This window comes from Sus scrofa, chromosome 8, assembly GCF_054392235.1.
Source record: "Sus scrofa isolate SSC_HxYL_T2T_F1_AM1 chromosome 8, Sscrofa_HxYL_maternal_Yorkshire_Landrace_v2.0, whole genome shotgun sequence".
In the NCBI taxonomy this organism is placed as follows: domain Eukaryota; kingdom Metazoa; phylum Chordata; class Mammalia; order Artiodactyla; family Suidae; genus Sus; species Sus scrofa.
In genome coordinates this window covers 77,695,270-77,713,272 of record NC_139390.1, presented here as the reverse complement: position 1 = coordinate 77,713,272, position 18,003 = coordinate 77,695,270, and the positions used below count along the sequence as shown (strand labels likewise).

Here is an 18,003-nt window from a genome sequence, read left to right as displayed (position 1 = left end):
AGCCATAGCAACGTCAGATCCAAGCTGCCTCTGCGACGTACACCACAGTTCATGGCAACGCCGGATCCTTAACCCATTGAGCAGGGCCAGGGATTGAATCCACAACCTCAAGGATTCGTTAACCACTGACCCACAACGGGAATGCCATAGCTTCACTACTTTAAATGTAGCAAATTTAGAATGCTTTTATGCATTAAGATTTGTGAGTCCTTATTGTTGGGAGTGTTTAGGTTTGAGGGAAACTAATTGCACTAAATGACAGTATCTGATTCTGCATTGTGAATTAACTTCAAAACAAAACAGAAAAGGAGGTGGTTTAATGGTAGGTGGAACAAAGACTGAAGATACTGGCAGAATTCTGGGCTGGGTTTACTCTGACCTCACAACTAATCTAGAAATGGCTAAGGGTGAAGAACTGAAGAGATAAGCCACTGTATGAAGGGTTTTTTTTTCTTTTTTACAAAGTTTATTAGTGTTAGATGTGCTACATGGTGTAAGACAACACTTTATTCTAGCTGTAGGTGGCAGCAGATGTTATAGAAGAAAATTCGAATGTTTAAACAGTAATCGAGGTCACCATCCCCTGAGGCATTAGAAACAGCTTACTTTTTGCCAGATTTCTTAATTCCCACCACAGCTCACGGCAATGCCAGATCCTTAACCCACTGAGCAAGGCCAGGGATCGAACCTACTTCCTCATGGATACTAGTCAGGTTTGTTACTGCTGAGCCACAATGAGAACTCCTAAATCATTTACTTGAAATGATGAAAGGTTGTATTTCTATTTTTATTTTGTGCTTGTTTTTCTTGACTTTATCTTTGAGATTTTGGGCTTAGAGGTGCTTTATCATAGCACCTAACCCACTCTGTTCCCTGCTTGCTTGTTTATATTCTGTGACAGGTTATAAATTCCTGAGGGCTAGAGTACCTTGTTCTCTAGGGTATCCCTATAGGCAGTGCCTGGCTTGTAGTTAAAGAATTAATAGAAAGTTTGGAAAGACATGCACCAAATGTATAAAGCTATTTTCTGAGTATTGAGGTTATTGCTGATTTTTAAATGATTATTATCATTTTGAAAACAGTGAAATTACTCCTTAGAATTGGAGAGCGTACAAAGAAGACAAAAGTCAGTACTGTCCATGATAAATGTGATCTCCAAGTCCTGACTTGTGTACAATGCCAAGCCTTCCAAAACAAATCATTGGATTCCAAGAATGTAGGAGATTATGGTCCCCAAAGGAAAAAGATCCTGTGCGTGAAAAGACCTTATTATGGTGTTCTAGTCAAGACAGCACTGTACTCTCTTGAGAATTTGGATAAGAACTATGCTCCTTCACCCTTTGTTGAGGGATAAGGGAGATCAAGAAATAAGATGAAGAGGAGATGGCAAATGTTGGAGTTTATCTCTAGTTGGTTGGGAATTTATCATTTGCTTTTGTAGCTACTTTTTAACAAATGATATTTTCATTTGAGTGGCTAATGATGATTATTCTTGTGTTTGTTCCCTTAGCATTTGACATAGCGCAGCAAAGAAATGGTTATGGAGAAGCCCAGTCCGCTGCTTGTAGGGCGGGAGTTTGTGAGGCAATATTATACTTTGCTGAATAAAGCTCCAGAGTATTTGCACAGGTAAATTCTAATTGGATTATTTAGTATTTTTATTTAGTTTTATTTTCTTGAATGTGACTATATGTTTTGCCTTTGCTCATCACGTCCTTAAGTATCTTTGCAGACCGTACCCAATATTTTAGCAGTGTGATGGCTTAAAACCAGTCTTTCAAGTTTTTTTTTTACTGAAATCCACAGAAAGAAAAATAATTCATATCATATCCCGTTATATAACACATTCATATCTACACACATACATGCAATACTCTGGTATTTTATATTTCATTAAAAAAAATAACAGGCTTGGCCAGCTAATAGGTTCTGATCTTGATTGAAATCACAGGCTTAAGTTTTTGGGTTTTTTTCTGCAGCAGTGTTAGGAAATGGATCAATTAAGTGATTATACTTGTGAAAATTCCTTCTGATTGATCTGCAAAATAGTATTCATTGATAAAACAGCAATAGTAGCCTTGCTTACTATGGCAAGAGTTGGATATCTGTAAGCTTATTTTTTTCCTCAGATGGTTCTTCCCAGAGCAGGTGAGATACGAGTGAGACTTTTGTAAGGATTAGTCTTTGCGAACATTTGTTGTAGAACACAGTAACTAAGAGAGCTAAGGATAAATAATCATTGCCACATCATGTGGGAAAGACTCTTAAAAGACCTTATCCTTTTATTTATAGGTTCTCTTTATAACCTTACTGGGCATTCTAAAGTTAGATTTTGCATTATGCCCTCCTCCATTGTTTAACATGTGTGTAATCTCTGTGTTATTCTGGAAGACAATTAAACAAACCCCATCCCCATCCTCCAAAAAATTCAAAGTGAATACCTGTACATTTTTCTAATTATAAAATTAAAGATATTCTTGTTGACAGTGTGTATGAGTTTGAAGGAGAATGGGATTAATAAAGCCTTTCATTATCTGAAATTTTTAGTCTTTACTGTGTATGTATTTGCATGTTCGGTTGTTTTTTAGCAAGAAAAAATAAGGCTTTCCGCCATCATTTCAGGTAACAATACAAACTTCTGTTTTATACTTATTAGCTTATGTAACAGATTTTTTAGTAATGAAAATTTATTTAACACTGGTGAATATCCTTACACATACATGTTTAGGTACCTTTATAGTTGTTTTCTTAGGATAAGTTCCAAAAGTAGAATTAAGTGAAAGATAAGATCATCTCTAAGGCTTTTCTCAAACATTCTTAGACCCAGATTATCCTCCACAAAAATGATAGCTATTTACATGCTTGCCATTAGAACATGAGGGAAAATAGTGTAAACTTAAATATGTGGGTAGTGGTTGAAAGCATGGACTCTGGAGCCAGCTGCACCACCTGATAGATATGTCACTTTGATGAGTTTATTTTTTTTTTTATTTTTTATTTTTTTTGTCTTTTGTCTTTTAGGGCCTCATCCACAGCTTATAGAGGTTCCCAGGCTAGGGGTTGAATGGAGCTGTAGACGCCAGCCTACACCAGAGCCATAGCAACGCAGGATCAGAGCTGTGTCTGCAACCTACACCACAGCTCACGGCAATGCCAGATCCTTAGCCCACTGAGCGAGGCTAGGGATCGAACCTGAATCCTCATGGATGCTAGTTGGGTTCGTTAACCGATGAGCTACAAAGGGAACTCCAGTATTTCAGTTAATTTTAATCTAAACTTTTAACTAAGCCTTTGAATTAGTAATCATTTCAAACTCTTGAGTAGAGTGCTAAACAGTGGCTGATTCCCAGGCAGATCTAGATAACTGAGTTTTTGTATCTGACGGGAAAAAATGGGTAAATTACTACAATGTCAGTATTTAGAATATGTTTTGAACATTTCATTTCTCCACTTATCAAAGTATAGATGTGGTAAGAATTAGATGAGAATAGCTAATGATTGAGTATATACATTTAGCATGCTAGGCACATGAAGAATTCTGCATCATTAGTCATTTAATCTGTACAACCTCATGGAGAAGTTACCTAGAAACTAGGTTTGCTTGACACCAGAACTCTACTGCATCTTAATTTTTTTTTTAATCAATGGTTTTACAGGTTTTATGGTAGGAATTCTTCCTATGTTCATGGTGGAGTAGATGCTAGTGGAAAGCCCCAGGAGGCTGTTTATGGACAAAATGTAAGTATCAATTTCATATACATTTAGATTATTTTATTTTTTGAATTTTAAGATAGAGATTTGGAAAGTAGCCTTCTTGTGCCCATGGATTTTTTTCTTGAATGTGATCAATTAGCTGCACTAGAATTTGTTAGAATTTGTTACAGTAATTGTCCAGTGTGCGTTGAGTTCTTATAAACACCCATTTTGTATGAAGCATAGTATTACATTTGGGTTGGATACAAAGGAGAGTGGGACTTTTTTTATATCCTTGGTGTGTTTTAAGTATGAAACAGTTGAGACACTGTAGAAAGCTTTTTTTTTTTTTTAATGATTTTAACTTTTTCCATTATAGTTGGTTTACAGTGTTCTGTCAATTTCCTACTGAACAGCAAAGTGACCCAGTCAGACACACACACACACATATATATACACATTGCTTTTCTCACATTGTCCTCCATCATGTTCCATCACAAGTGACTAAATATTGTTCCCTGTGCTATACAGCAAGATCTCGTTGCTTATCCACTTCAAATGCAATAGTTTGCATCTGTAAACCCCAGATTCCCATAAAGTTTATGTTAAAGTAATGCACAGTATTATATACACCTTACGATTTTGTAGAGGATGTGGAACTTCAGTGAGACTCTTGAGTCATAGCATTTGAACTTGCCAAGCAAGAGTAAGTTGCAAGTAGAAGAAATGACACCAGCTGACAAGCAGTAATGTAAAATTAGGTATGAGGTCAAGGAGTAGTCCACACAGTTCGTGTGAATGACTGAATACTTAATACAGAACAGTGGGAGAAAGCGGTATAAAGCCTGTAATATGAGACAGGCATTGTGATTTCTTCTATAGAGAGGTGACATGTTGAAACTAGTGGATTTAGGAACTTTGGTCTGGCAGTAATGCATAACATGGTGTAATGGATTCAAATAAGGCAGAGAGGTTCAGTAGTCAATATTCTAGAGTTGTGAGGAAATCAGTGCAAGTTTGTAGTATCGAATGGGTAATGCAGTATCACAAGTTTGTATTTCCTCCCTACTTTCTTTTTCTAATAAAGGATATACACCACAAAGTATTGTCTCTGAACTTCAGTGAATGTCATACTAAAATTCGTCATGTGGATGCTCATGCAACCTTGAGTGATGGAGTAGTTGTCCAGGTCATGGGTTTGCTGTCTAATAGCGGACAGCCAGAGAGGAAGTTTATGCAGACCTTTGTTTTGGCTCCTGAAGTAAGTTTTCACTTCTATTAATTTTTCATTTATGTGATTTTTTTATTTTATTTTATTTTTTTTATTTTTTTATTTTTATTTTTTTGTCCTTTTACGGCCCCACCCTCGGCATATGGAGGTTCCCAGGCTAAGGATCTAATCACAACTGTAGCTACTGGCCTACGACAGAACCACAGCAATGCCAGATCCAAGCCTTGTCTGCGACCTATACCACAGCTCACAGCAACGCTGGATCCTTAACCCACTGAGCAAGGTCAAGGATCAAACCCTCAACCTCGTGGTTCCTAGTCAGATTCGTTTCTTCTGGAGCACAATGGGAAGTCCTCATTTATGTGATTTTATTTTGCTATTAATAGTTTCTTGAAGTGTCCAGAGTTTCTTCTTACAGGCACAGATATGCATGTAGCTATTTTTATTTATTTTTATTTTTTTGTCTTTTGTCTTTTTAGGGCTACACCTATGGAATATGGAGGTTCCCAGGCTAGGGGTTGAATTGGAGCTGTAGCCATCAGCCTATGCCACAGCCACAGCCATGCCAGATCTGATCTGCATCTGAGAGCTGCACCACAGCTCACCGCAATGCTGGATCCTTAACCCACTGATCGAGGCCGGGGATCAAACCTGCGTCCTCAAGGATGCTAGTCGGGTTCATTAACCACTGAGCCATGACGGGAACTCCCTGCATGTAGCTGTTTTTGAGAAATCTGTATTGGATCTGTTGATTACTTTACTTGAGCTTTATGTGTGTGCTTTGATTTCTCAGTAAAAGTGAGGTCCTGATAATAGATGATTAAGACTACAGAGATAATATTAAAAGCATATTATTATATTTAATAGATTACATATTATAAACAAAATGGGAACATCCCATATGTAAATTAGTCCTGGTTCTTTTATGTTTAGTAGACATTTCTTGAGCTTCAGTGTTTTGAGTAATCTACTGTGATTTGCTTTGTATTAACATCATAGCACATTCAACTTTGAAAGATTATTTCTGTACTGTTAAAATAGAAATTGTTTTTATTCTTCTTAATTTAATGCTACATTTATGGGTATTAATGGAATATTTGGATGTTATTTTCCTACAGGGATCTGTTCCAAATAAGTTTTATGTTCACAATGATATGTTTCGTTATGAAGATGAAGTATTTGGTGATTCTGAACCAGAACTTGATGAAGGTGAGGTTACTTTTAAGATACAAGGGTTCTGTCAGTATGGATATTCTTTAAGGACCTGCAAAGTATGAAACAAATAAATTTGCCTCTGTTATAACTGAGGCTAACTCCCTTTTCTCCTTTCCTGTTCCCGATTCTTGTTATAGATATTCATTTTATGAAATTTTTATGATTATAAGTCAGACATAGAAAATGAAAAAAACTTCCTCAATCTCATCTTCTAAAGGCAACCAAGCATTTAGTGCCTATCACAGAATTTGGTTATATCTTACACTGATCATTACTTTTATAAAAGTGGAAGTATGCTAGCTCAAAGCTTGCTTTTTTGTTTTCTTTTCTTTTTTTCCTTTAATATATCTGTATCTTTGTTGGCTGTTGATTTTTTTTAATCCATATTTAATATTTAAGATCAGTTATTTAATTGATCTTCCATTGATACATACCAGTTTGCTTCCTTTTCTTTATTATTATTGCTCCATTGAATAGATGGTGATGAAGGAAACTGAGTTATGACTTTATATATCATTTTTACTACCCTTTTCTTACTAATAGGTGTTTTTAAAAAATAGAGTCAATTCCATGGAGTTCACTATCATATGACATCTTTACACATTTAAAATACACCTATCAAATTGTGTATTAAGCCTCTTAAAAAGAGATGTGGTGTATTTTATATATTGTCAGAATCAGAGGATGAAGTAGAAGAGGAACAAGAAGAAAGGCAACCAACTCCAGAACCTGTGCAGGAAACTAACAGTGGTTACTATGAAGCTCACCCTGTGACGTAAGAATAGTGTTTGCAAGGCCAAATCTGTTCTAAACTATAATGTATTTGCAAGGTGGTTTTTGTACCTGGAATTGTTGGAAGTAAATTTTTGCTGACACTATCAATAACAAGCCAGCATTTGAGTATTTACTGTGTATATGCAAGAAATTTGGAAAATGTTGTTTTATTTAATTCAAAAATTGAACATGTTTTGGTCCAAAACTGATCACTTACTACTAATGTATAGTGTCTGGGACAAAACAGCATTTTATTTTTTTTTTTTTTTTTATTTTTTTTGTCTTTTGTCTTTTTGTCTTTTGTCTTTTTTTTGTTGTTGTTGTTGCTATTTCTTGGGCCGCTCCCGCGGCATATGGAGGTTCCCAGGCTAGGGGTTGAATCGGAGCTATAGCCACCGGCCTACGCCAGAGCCACAGCAACGGGATCCGAGCCGCGTCTGCGACCTACACCACAGCTCACGGCAACGCCGGATCGTTATCCCACTGAGCAAGGGCAGGGACCGAACCCGCAACCTCATGGTTCCTAGTCGGGTTCGTTAACCACTGCGCCACGACGGGAACTCCAGCATTTTATTTTTTAAATATGGGGTTTATTTATAACTAGTGCTAAAGTGATAAACATTTTTAGTAATCCTGTTTTTAAATGGATTTAAAGAAACAGATGTTAAAGAAATGCCACTTGAGGTGTACGTTGGTGACCTAATAGGTTAAGGATCCTGGGGTTGTTCATGCTGTGGCTTCTCTGGTCACTGCTATGGCATGAGTTTGATCCCTGGCCCTGGGGAATTTCTGCACACCATGCCTGCGGCCAGAAAAAAGAAATTCTGTTTGAGAGTATTACTTCCTCTGCCTTCTAGTTTTAAATTTTTGCTTCAGAACAGCTTGTTATTAGTTATGCCTGTTAGAGAAATGCTATATTTTCTTTTATTTGAATGGGTCATTTCACTCATATTGAAAAGTGAATAAAATATTTTATTGTAGTAATGGCATAGAGGAGCCTTTGGAAGAATCCTCTCATGAACCTGAACCTGAGCCAGAATCTGAAACAAAGACTGAAGAGCTGAAACCACAAGTGGAGGAGAAAAACTTAGAAGAATTAGAGGAGAAGTCTACTTCTCCTCCTCCTGCTGAACCTGTGTCTCTGCCACAGGAACCACCAAAGGTTAGATCACAGGAGCTCTTTAGACCTATAGCATCGCACTTTCATCTTTTGTGCCATTAATGAAGCATGACCTTTGTTCTGTGGTGGTAAATTGTTTACTAGTAAACTATTCTTTTTTATGTATATGAAAGAAGCTATGGCTTTTTTTTTTTTAATTCCGAGGAAATTGTATTTTTATCCCCTGAAAAACACCTCTAAGAGTAAAATTTAAGATGAATCCTTGTCTGTATGCAATGTTTAGTATCTTAATTGAAGTTGTTCGAGTCCATGTAAAGCTGAGAGTTGCTCTTCCATTCCGTATTCAGCCCTCTATGCACGGATGCAGTAGGAGTCATGCAATATCCCAACTAAAACAAGTTGGCTTATTATTGAAAGGAGTGATATATGTTATTTCTGGTTTAAATGGGAACAGCTTCCTTACTACACCAATGAAACTCTTGGAAAGATGAGTGACACCCGTAGGGTATTGTTTAAACCTACCTTAAAACCTCTTTTATCTTTCTGTAAAGTAGAAGGTTAAAGTATATTTGGGTAGTGAGAGAAGGAGATTCCTTGTTCAATTTGTGAATGTCTGTTAAAATTTCCAGCTGGTACTCTCTTCTTTCCTATCTATCCTTCCCTTCTCCCCTTAACACCGTCACAACACCCTGTCGTCCCCCAGAAGGGGAAGGAAATTAGTTCTAATAGGTTTTTATTTTTCTAGCATATGTAGTTGTTAGTGGTTTTGTTTGAACCTGCTCATCTACTTAGAGCATATAGGAACTTGCTTGTGGATTTATTTAGTAGTTCAGACAAAACAGTCAAATAATTTTCTTGCATAATGAGATTTTGAAAGCTGGCACATAGACTGGCATGTGTGTGTGTGCCTTTCTTTTAGGAGTCCTCCAATATAAAGCAATAGTTTAGAAATGAAAAGAAAATATATATTTGGAAGTTTCCCTATAGGAATGTTGGTGGTTTTCCGTGATTAGTAGTCTAGGTTTGTTGCATTTCCTGCAGGCTTTCTCCTGGGCTTCAGTGACCAGTAAAAACCTGCCTCCTAGTGGTACTGTTTCTTCCTCTGGAATTCCACCCCATGTTAAAGCACCAGTCTCACAGGTAACCAATCTGTGAACACATTGGATTGTATCCTTGTTACATTGCCAATTGCTTATCTTTTTTATACTTTTAAAAATGAGTCAATCAGAAATTATGGATTAAATATACAAAAAAAATGTATTAAATGTCAGTGACACCCACTTTAAACGCCAGATCTCCATTCATCATCTACAGAGGTGGTATTTGGGGTTTGGGTGTGTGAAATACAGATTAAGTTGGCTTTACCAATATATGTGGTCATTTAAAAGGCTTCTTAAAATAACCAAAAAAAATATTCTTTTTTAAAAGATTAAAATTTTATTTAGCAAAAATATTTTAGGGAAGAAATTTGGAAAGGCACAAAGTAGTATGGCATTATAAAGTATCATTGTTTTTTTAAAAAAGAGAAAACATCAAAAAAATACACTGCCTGAGCTTTCAGTCTGTAAGTGGTTCATACAGTTTAATTGAAGCCTGTACCAACTTATGACTGTAGTGTTCACCTTTACTGATTGTTCTAGTATTCTGCTTTTTGTCTGTTTGTCATCTTGCCCATTTCAGAGCTTTCAAAAACATTGGAAGTAAGACACTGGCTACCTAGTATGTTTATTGTATATAGTCTACAATTAGCTAAATTCTGAAGTTAATAGGCACACTTAAAGGGTGTCCAGTTCTTTTCCCTGCATTTTCAGTCAAACTTCATTCCACTAGAAAATTTACATTTGAAATGGTTAGTGCACATAAAATTGTCTTTACAACTCTCAATATGCTCTAAATGGTGAAACTTTTTTGAGATTTTTCAGAAGTAGCTAGTAATTATTCGACTGTCTTCCTGGGTGTTATTACAGATAATCAGCTACAAAATAGAATACTGGCCTTGCCGTACCTGGTTTTGTTTTTTGTATTTTTCTTTGACTAGATAGATATTCAGGAAATATTGAGTAATTACCTCAGATTACAAATCAGAATTCTGTGTTAATGAAGAAAATTAATTTGCCAAGTACTGATTGTCTTTTTCTACCCATCTGAAGATCCAGTAAGTGACTTCTGGATTTTCTTTTGACATGCTTGATTTCCTATTGGATTTGCATTTGGAATCTTGGTACTTGATTTCAGAGAGTTGGCTATGTTTATTTTAAATTAGCTGATAGTCAAAAGTTACAGCAGTTAATTCTTATTAGCACACCTTTAATTTAGTATAGTGCCAGGTATTGTGCAAAGCACTTAATATTTACTCTCATCTCTAATCTTCACAAGCACCCTGTGAGAATGTTTACTATTATTATTCCTTTTTAAGATTAGTAAATAGAGGTCTAGAGTACGTCACCCAAGGTCAGACAGCCATATAAATAAAGTAGTAGGCCTGGGCGTTCAGTTCCTACAGTTGGACACTCATGCAAATCTGTAGGTTTCTTTATAGCCTTTGGGGGGGCGCGGAGTGTATCTCTATTTACATTAGAAAAGAAGAGTGCTATGTCTAAGTTATATTACGTTAGATTCTAGCCTCTCGTCCAGGAAAAAATTTTTTTTTTTTGTTTTTTTTCCTTTCAATTGTAAGGGACTGAATTGTATTTGCCAACACACCCCTTTATTAAAACAAAAAAAAATTTAACATTTATAATTTAAATCTTAAAAAAACTTTCAGAACTCCTTAAGCTATATTAGAATGGATTCATGATTTTTCCACTTGATTTAATAAACCCTTCAAAATTTTGCTGCTTTGGTGTAGTATCCATTTCCTTAACATGAAATAGATTAATAAACATGTATAGATTAATAGAATAATTAAATCTAATTCTAAGATATTGGTAGGCATTAATTTAGAAGTAGGTAAGTTAATTTGGTAAATTTCTTTTTTTTTTTTTTTTTTTTTTTCTTTTCTTGCTTTTTAGAGCCATACTTGTGGCATATGGAGGTTCCCAGGCCAGGGGTCTAATCAGAGCTTCAGCTGCCGCCCTACACCACAGCTCACAGCAACGCCAGATCCTTAACCCACTGAGTGAGGCCAGGGATTGAACCCGCAACCTCTTGGTTCCTAGTTGGATTTGTTTCCGCTGTGCCATGACGGGAACTCCTAACGTGGTAAATTTCTTAAAAATTAATTAGTTCATTTAAGTAGCTTGTATTCAGTTGAAGTATATATTATGTTTTTATTTGCTTTTGTTGACTTGATTTGTTGGTTTCATTTTTACTTCGTATTCTGTTTGATCTTCATTTGTGGGACTTGTCATGTGAGCACATGTTCTGATTTTGTGGAATTAATTTTAGGCCCTAAAGTAGTATGTGATATCTTAGTTATTTTACCTTAATGGAACAAATAATTTTCATGATATTGAGCCTAAAAAATTCTAAGTGCACAGCTGGCTTAGTTGGTGTTTTTTTAATTTTAAATCCTTAAAAGATGATGAAGTACTTTCTGTAGTTATTTTTGTTTCAATAATCTGTTTTTAAAAGAATTTGAATCAGTCAGGCAGAGTTCTTTTTCCTGAATTGAATGAGTTGAGATTTTCCTGAGATTTTTATGAAAGATGTACATTTGCTATTTTTTATTAATTTCTGAAACATAGTATCTTTGTCACACTTTGTTAGAGACCATATATTCTTTAATTCTGTTTTACATTCATACTGAAGTAAGTTGTGCTTTTAGGCCCTTTCTCCCATTCCCCCGCCTTAGTTGAAATTTCTAAATAACTGACCTTTTTTAGGCATCACATTTTTGGTCAAATTACTATGTAATGTTAAATTCCAGATACAGAGAGCAACAGTCTCAGTGCTGTAATTTAGGCTCTATGTCAAGCGTAGAACATTCTCCTCCTACATGTTATGGATTAGAGACCTAAAAGTGGAATTTGATTTTAAATGAACCAATAGTTATTGAACATCCATGTTTAATGGCACTGTGCTTGGTTCTTTACTTGGTGTAGCAACAGATTAAGATATTGTCCTTAAGGAATAAATACATATAATTAATTTTAAAACTTGGGGAGTTCCCGTTGTGGCTCAGCGGTTTAACGAATCTAACTAGTATCCATGACACAGGTTTGTTCCCTGGCCTCAGGGTTAAGAATTCAGCATTTCCATGAGCAGACACGGCTCAGATCCTGGATGGCCATGGTGTAGGCCAGCGGCTACAGCTCTGATTTGACCCCTAGCCTGGGAACCTCCATATGCTGTGGGTGCAGCCCTAAAAAGACCAAAAAAATAAAATAAAGCTTGGGAGAGTTAAACACTAAAAATTTTTTTCTTAAACTAGCAAAATTCTGCATGGGAAGGAACTTCCATTTTGAGGGAAATGGGGAAATCTACATGGAAGAAAAAACAGGATTTTTACAGACAGGCAAATCTGTTGTACTGCTTAGGATGGAAGATAATATATCTTGGTTTACAGTGGGTGAAATTATTTATAATAAATTATTTTTGAAAGAAACATAGTTCTTTGTTCTTGTAAATTATAATATCCCAGTTATATAAGTGATGAAAGAATTTTAGCTACTGCCTGGACTGAGGAACTCAGATTCTATCAGCCATAAAGACAGACTGAAATTGCTAGCTTAAGGACACATTCTTCATATTCCTCCTGGGTGTTTTGAGCATCCTTTGAAGGTGCATATATTTTGTCTCTTCCTGGACCATAAGTATTTGGGCAGTAGACAGCCCGAAGAGGTTGGAAATACTGAAAATGCCAGTGTATTAATAAGGAAAAGGTAATAGTAGATGCAAATGTCATTTTGTTTTTAGCATAGTTACCTTATATGTTGCTTAATTTAGCAGTTAGCAGAAACCTTTGGAGAGTACCTTAAAATGATCTCTTATTTCTCTTGCCACCCCTACGAAGCAGTTAAGAAACGTTGGGTCAGTCCTTAAATAAATGCACACTTCTCCTGTAAAGAAGAGTAGGACTTCTTTGACTGTTTGAGATGCTATGTACCCATTCCTGTCATGTTTTTTACGTGCATTTTAACTTCAAGGTAGTATTTTTAGGCACCAGAATATGCTAAATTGTATATTCTGAAGTATCAAAATAGTGATTTTTTAAAGTAATTATTTATCGGGTGGGGTTTAGAAGATACTGCTGAGCAGTATTTAAGAGCAGCAAACTAGATAATGAGAACATATGTGTCATATATTGTTTTTTGAAGATAAAATGGCTTCTTTTTAACATGTATAAAAATACATGTATATGTATGTGGAGTGGCTTATCTTGCATTTTTGTGATTTTTGTAGCAATACTTTTTATGCTGTCTCAATGTGAGTGTAACTTTTTGGAAAAAAATATAGTTGTAAAAAGCAGTTTATTATGAGTTACATAGTCTTCAGTGGGAAAACAAAACTTACCCTACAGTCCTAGATTGGTACAGAATATCTTTATGAAAATTTGTTTCACATATGTAGAGCACTACGTTAAAAATACCCAAAACTAAAATTACCATTATGCCTGCTAGTGACTTGTTGGTTGTTGCTTTAGTTGGTTTTTCTCCTGTGGAATGTGTTTCTTTAAAATATGTTTTTTCCCTTTTATTTTAGCCGAGAGTGGAAACTAAACCAGAAGTTCAGTCTCAGCCACCTCGTGTGCGAGAACAACGACCTAGAGAAAGACCTGGTTTCCCTCCTAGGGGACCAAGACCAGGTGAGTCAGCCCCTCTGTAGCCTTCAGCACTTAGCACTTGGAAGCTGGAGAAGACGGAACTTTAAAAAGTTTTTAAAAAAAAAACAAAAACAAAACAATGTGTCTTATGTGCAAATCCTTCTAGTACCAAATTGCCTAAAGGCTTAAGTAACTTGCTAAATATAGTCTGGGCAAAACAACTAACTTTTAGGGGTGAATTAGCTGACCTCCCTTGGAGACTCATACTTCGCAGGTATAAAAGAATTTTGAGACACATTTTATTTGGTTATTGTCACTGGTTCCAAGAATTCAAAACCGTGCTGCCAATAACCTATTCTCTTACTTAGCACTTTTCTCTTCACAGATAAACAATAAGCACACCCTGATTCTTCTTATTTTGATTGTCTTAGGTATTAAGTAAGTTGCCGTGATTTTTGACTTGTTTCCATTGTTAGCTGATATGTCTAGAACCTCTCTTTGGATTCTATAAGTATGTTTAGATTGCTTTTGGGAGGAGGTGGGAGATAGTATACATCAAATTTAGAATATATAATTTTTTTCCCACAAAAGTAAAATAAGCGGTGTTATTAAAACCAGAAGTCATGAGAGCTGGAGTTTGTCCTAGCTTTGTCACTGATTGAGTTTATGATACTGGGTAAGACCCTTAAATACTGAGCTTCTCTCATACCATTCAGTTAATACACAGATTTTTCCTTGTGATGCCTTTTTTTATATGCTTCACTATGGTTCTTGTGTTTCTGGGAGAACGAAATTAGATTTTGTGTGTATACGAGCACCCTAATGTGTATGAAAGGCCCTATCAATGAGATATTACTACTATTAAATTTAATGAGTTTGCTGTAATTTCACACAACCAAAGATTAATTTGTGGATTTTAAAATAATAAATATTTAGTGCAAATGTACCTCACACTATCTGAGTTCCTGGGTGATGGCAAAAGTTTGGCTAAAGAGGAATGCTTGTACTGCTAATATTTGACTTCCATATAATCAGACCAGTAAATCTAGAAGAAGGGACTTTAGCAATCTAGTCAATACCCTCACTTCACTTTAATGTCATGTTTTCTAACTAACCTACTAATACTAGACACCTCCACCTCCGTTCAAGAAGCTCACTATCTTGTTTAACTAAAACAGGAAACCAAGTTGTTTTTTTATTTTTTTTTTTTATCATTCATTGCTTTGAACTAGTTTTTATATGATATTGTAAACTTTAATATCGGCTCCATATCTTTTCTCAGGCAGAGGAGATATCGAACAGAATGAGTCTGACAACCGTAGAATAATTCGATACCCAGATAGTCATCAACTCTTTGTTGGTAACTTGCCACATGACATTGATGAAAATGAACTGAAAGAGTTCTTCATGAGTAAGTGGTTTAGTTTGCTTTATTGTAATATTAAGCAGGAGAGAGAGCTTGTTTTCAAAATGTAATTAGGATTAAAAAACAAAAACAAAAAAAAACCATTTACCTCTCTATATACTGTGTTTGTCTCTAGGTACCAGTCACCTTTCATTGAGCAGAAGGGAGTAGTAGAAGGTTATGTAAGATGTTTCCCAGTGACTATACTTAGTGTTAACTGACCTGGTTCTGTAGAGGTTAGAAGAGAGAGTGGGATGAATCAGTCTTCAATTTGGAAGTGGAATTTATTTGGTGAATACAAGTCAGAAATAGAAAATGACATTGTATGTCTAATATGTAGGTAACTTTTCTTTTGAAGGGACTAATAAAGATGCAGAAGAGTAACAAAACAGCCTAGTTGTTGGCGTCTTTGGTGAATGACCTATAAGAGTAACTACCTCAACTGTCACTGGGTTGTAGCAGCTTGCAGCTTTATGTTGAAATGGATTAAGTAGATTAAGGTATTTCATCTTGAATAATTAAAGTCTCAACGTATTCTGTTAAAATATTTAACCCTTGGTGTAATGTATATTTTCACAGGTTTTGGAAACGTTGTGGAACTTCGCATCAATACCAAAGGTGTTGGGGGAAAGCTTCCAAATTTTGGTTTTGTGGTTTTTGATGACTCTGAACCAGTTCAGAGAATCTTAATTGCAAAAGTAAGTAACTTTAAGGGCATAATTCAAGACTTTATTATTCCTATTGTATTTAGTATTAATTTGATACATTTTAAAACCAGAGAAAGTCTGGTTAAAGCTAAAATGGTTTTCCCATGGAATGGTATTTATGCAAAGCACAAAGATTTGTTAGTAGTTTTAAAGTCTGAGGTATGGATTATTTCAAGTTTCATTATTTGCTCTGGTAAAGCTTTGAATAGATTACATATTAAGAATTTCATCAAAGATTTTTTTGTCTCTTAGGATTTTCTTCCTTATGTTTGGGTTTGATAATACATTACTATTAATATCTCACCTGCCCATGTAAATTTTTTTTCTTCCTTTTTAAAGCCAATTATGTTTCGAGGGGAAGTACGTTTAAATGTGGAAGAGAAAAAGACAAGAGCTGCCAGAGAGCGAGAAACCCGAGGTGGTGGCGATGATCGCAGGGATATTAGGCGCAATGATCGCGGTCCTGGAGGTCCCCGTGGAGTAGTGGGCGGTGGAATGATGAGGGACCGGGATGGAAGAGGACCCCCTCCAAGAGGTGGCATGGCACAGAAACTTGGCTCTGGAAGAGGAACCGGGCAGATGGAAGGCCGCTTCACAGGACAGCGTCGCTGAAGCTCCACTGTTGGCAAAGTCTTGGCAGTGGTACATTATTCATCGTGTTTGCATTCTTGTTAATTTTTTTTGGCTTTGGAATGTGACACAGCCTTTTTGATCATTTCTTTGATGTGAAAAGCATCTTTGGTTATCAGTTAAATTGAGGTGGACATTATTTCCCCAATTTTACAGCAGGATTCGCATTGTTAATTTATAAATCTAGACTTGGAGAATTAAGGACTGAGAAATGACCATATCTTAAACTGTCTACAACAAAATGAACTTAAGAGGACACGCCCAACTGAATTCAGGTCCTTTGAGTCAAAAAAAACCCCCTCTGCTGCACATTTTGTTTAAGTGTTACTGTTTCTACCTGTTAATGTTGGAAACACAAATAGTGCAATTTGTGCAATTGGAGAATCTTGCCTTTTTTCTTGGCTCCCCCCAAAAATACAAACCAACAGAAACTTGTTATGCACTCATCAAAATGCACTAATGGGTACTCTGAACTCATTAACATTGACATCTGCAACAGGAGGCAACAGGGGAAAAAAATCTTTCATCTTTTTTTCCAGTAGAGCGTAGTTTGTGAAATGATGAGGGCATTTTATCTGCTTGCTGTGACCAGCGTGTGTACACATAAACCTTAACAAGACTACAAGTATATTCCAGAAGGAAATCATTTAGTTATGAACTAAACAAAAATCAGAACTTCAAATGCTATGGTCTTGAATATTAGACCAGATTTAGTAGCTCCATATCTCAGATTTTTCTACCTGCCCCTCTTCAGTACAGGGATGGCTGGCTGCTCAACACACTCCTCCCCCTTTTCCTTTCTTTAAGCTGTGTACAGTGAAAATTTGTCTTTACTGTATTTTTGTTCTCTGGTAATGTAAAAAGCATGATGGTGCCTTCTATTAATACATCATTCCAGTCTTGCTGGTAATTTTGTACAGTATAGTGTATGAATTGCTGTGCTGCAAAGCCAAACAGCTGCAAAATGTCGAAAAATCATTGATGTGTATAAAAATTGCAGTATCTTTAAAATCAGTAAAATCGACTAGCATAATTATTTACCTTGTTCTTCAGTTAACAACTTTGTGTTCTCTGTGGGAGGGAGTCTTGTGTGTTTAGAGTTGGGGGAGAGAGAAGGAGGAGGAAGTCAGTTATTTGAGTAAATCTCTTGTTGACTTTTCTCTTGGCCTGAATGTCAACATTGAAGTGTATCACTTGAAAGGTGTTTGGAAAAGTCAGATCGACTTCTTGTACATTTTTTAGCGACATTTAAAAAGCAGTCAGATTCCATAAATGGCAAGTAAACCCGAAGTGAGGATACTGCAATTTTCAGTGAAAGGAACAGCAGCTCTTAAGTGTTTGCATTTTCTATTTGGGGGGCAGGGAACGGTCATTCATTTTGCACAATTCTTGAACTGATGTCAGCACCCGAGTGGCTCTGAATTTTAAGTCTGGGACAGCATCTTTTATTTTTACATGAATCTCTAAACAATTCTGTGGGCAAAGTTTGTAGCTACTGGATTATTGTCTGTCTTTAGAGCAAGT

The 18,003-nt window shown here is 36.0% G+C and overlaps 1 protein-coding gene across 17 annotated transcripts in view; it reads left to right on the top strand.

Annotated features, from left to right (window-relative positions):
- The window catches only part of G3BP2 (G3BP stress granule assembly factor 2), an 89,175-nt gene extending 71,660 nt beyond the window's left edge, over positions 1-17,515 (top strand). For 11 of the 17 annotated variants that reach the window (XM_021101451.2, XM_005666759.4, XM_084972513.1 and 8 more), the window contains 11 exons: positions 1,511-1,629; positions 3,657-3,738; positions 4,781-4,954; positions 6,043-6,133; positions 6,815-6,914; positions 7,895-8,075; positions 9,075-9,173; positions 13,677-13,779; positions 15,020-15,148; positions 15,722-15,840; positions 16,189-17,515. In XM_021101451.2, coding sequence (XP_020957110.1) covers positions 1,535-1,629; positions 3,657-3,738; positions 4,781-4,954; positions 6,043-6,133; positions 6,815-6,914; positions 7,895-8,075; positions 9,075-9,173; positions 13,677-13,779; positions 15,020-15,148; positions 15,722-15,840; positions 16,189-16,461 — 1,446 coding nt within the window. In that variant the 5' untranslated portion in view covers positions 1,511-1,534 and the 3' untranslated portion in view covers positions 16,462-17,515. The remainder of the gene's footprint in view (positions 1-1,510; positions 1,630-3,656; positions 3,739-4,780; positions 4,955-6,042; positions 6,134-6,814; positions 6,915-7,894; positions 8,076-9,074; positions 9,174-13,676; positions 13,780-15,019; positions 15,149-15,721; positions 15,841-16,188) is intronic. The other 6 variants (XM_021101453.2, XM_084972519.1, XM_084972517.1 and 3 more) reach the window with 1 other exon arrangement.
- Positions 17,516-18,003: the final 488 nt, after the last annotated feature.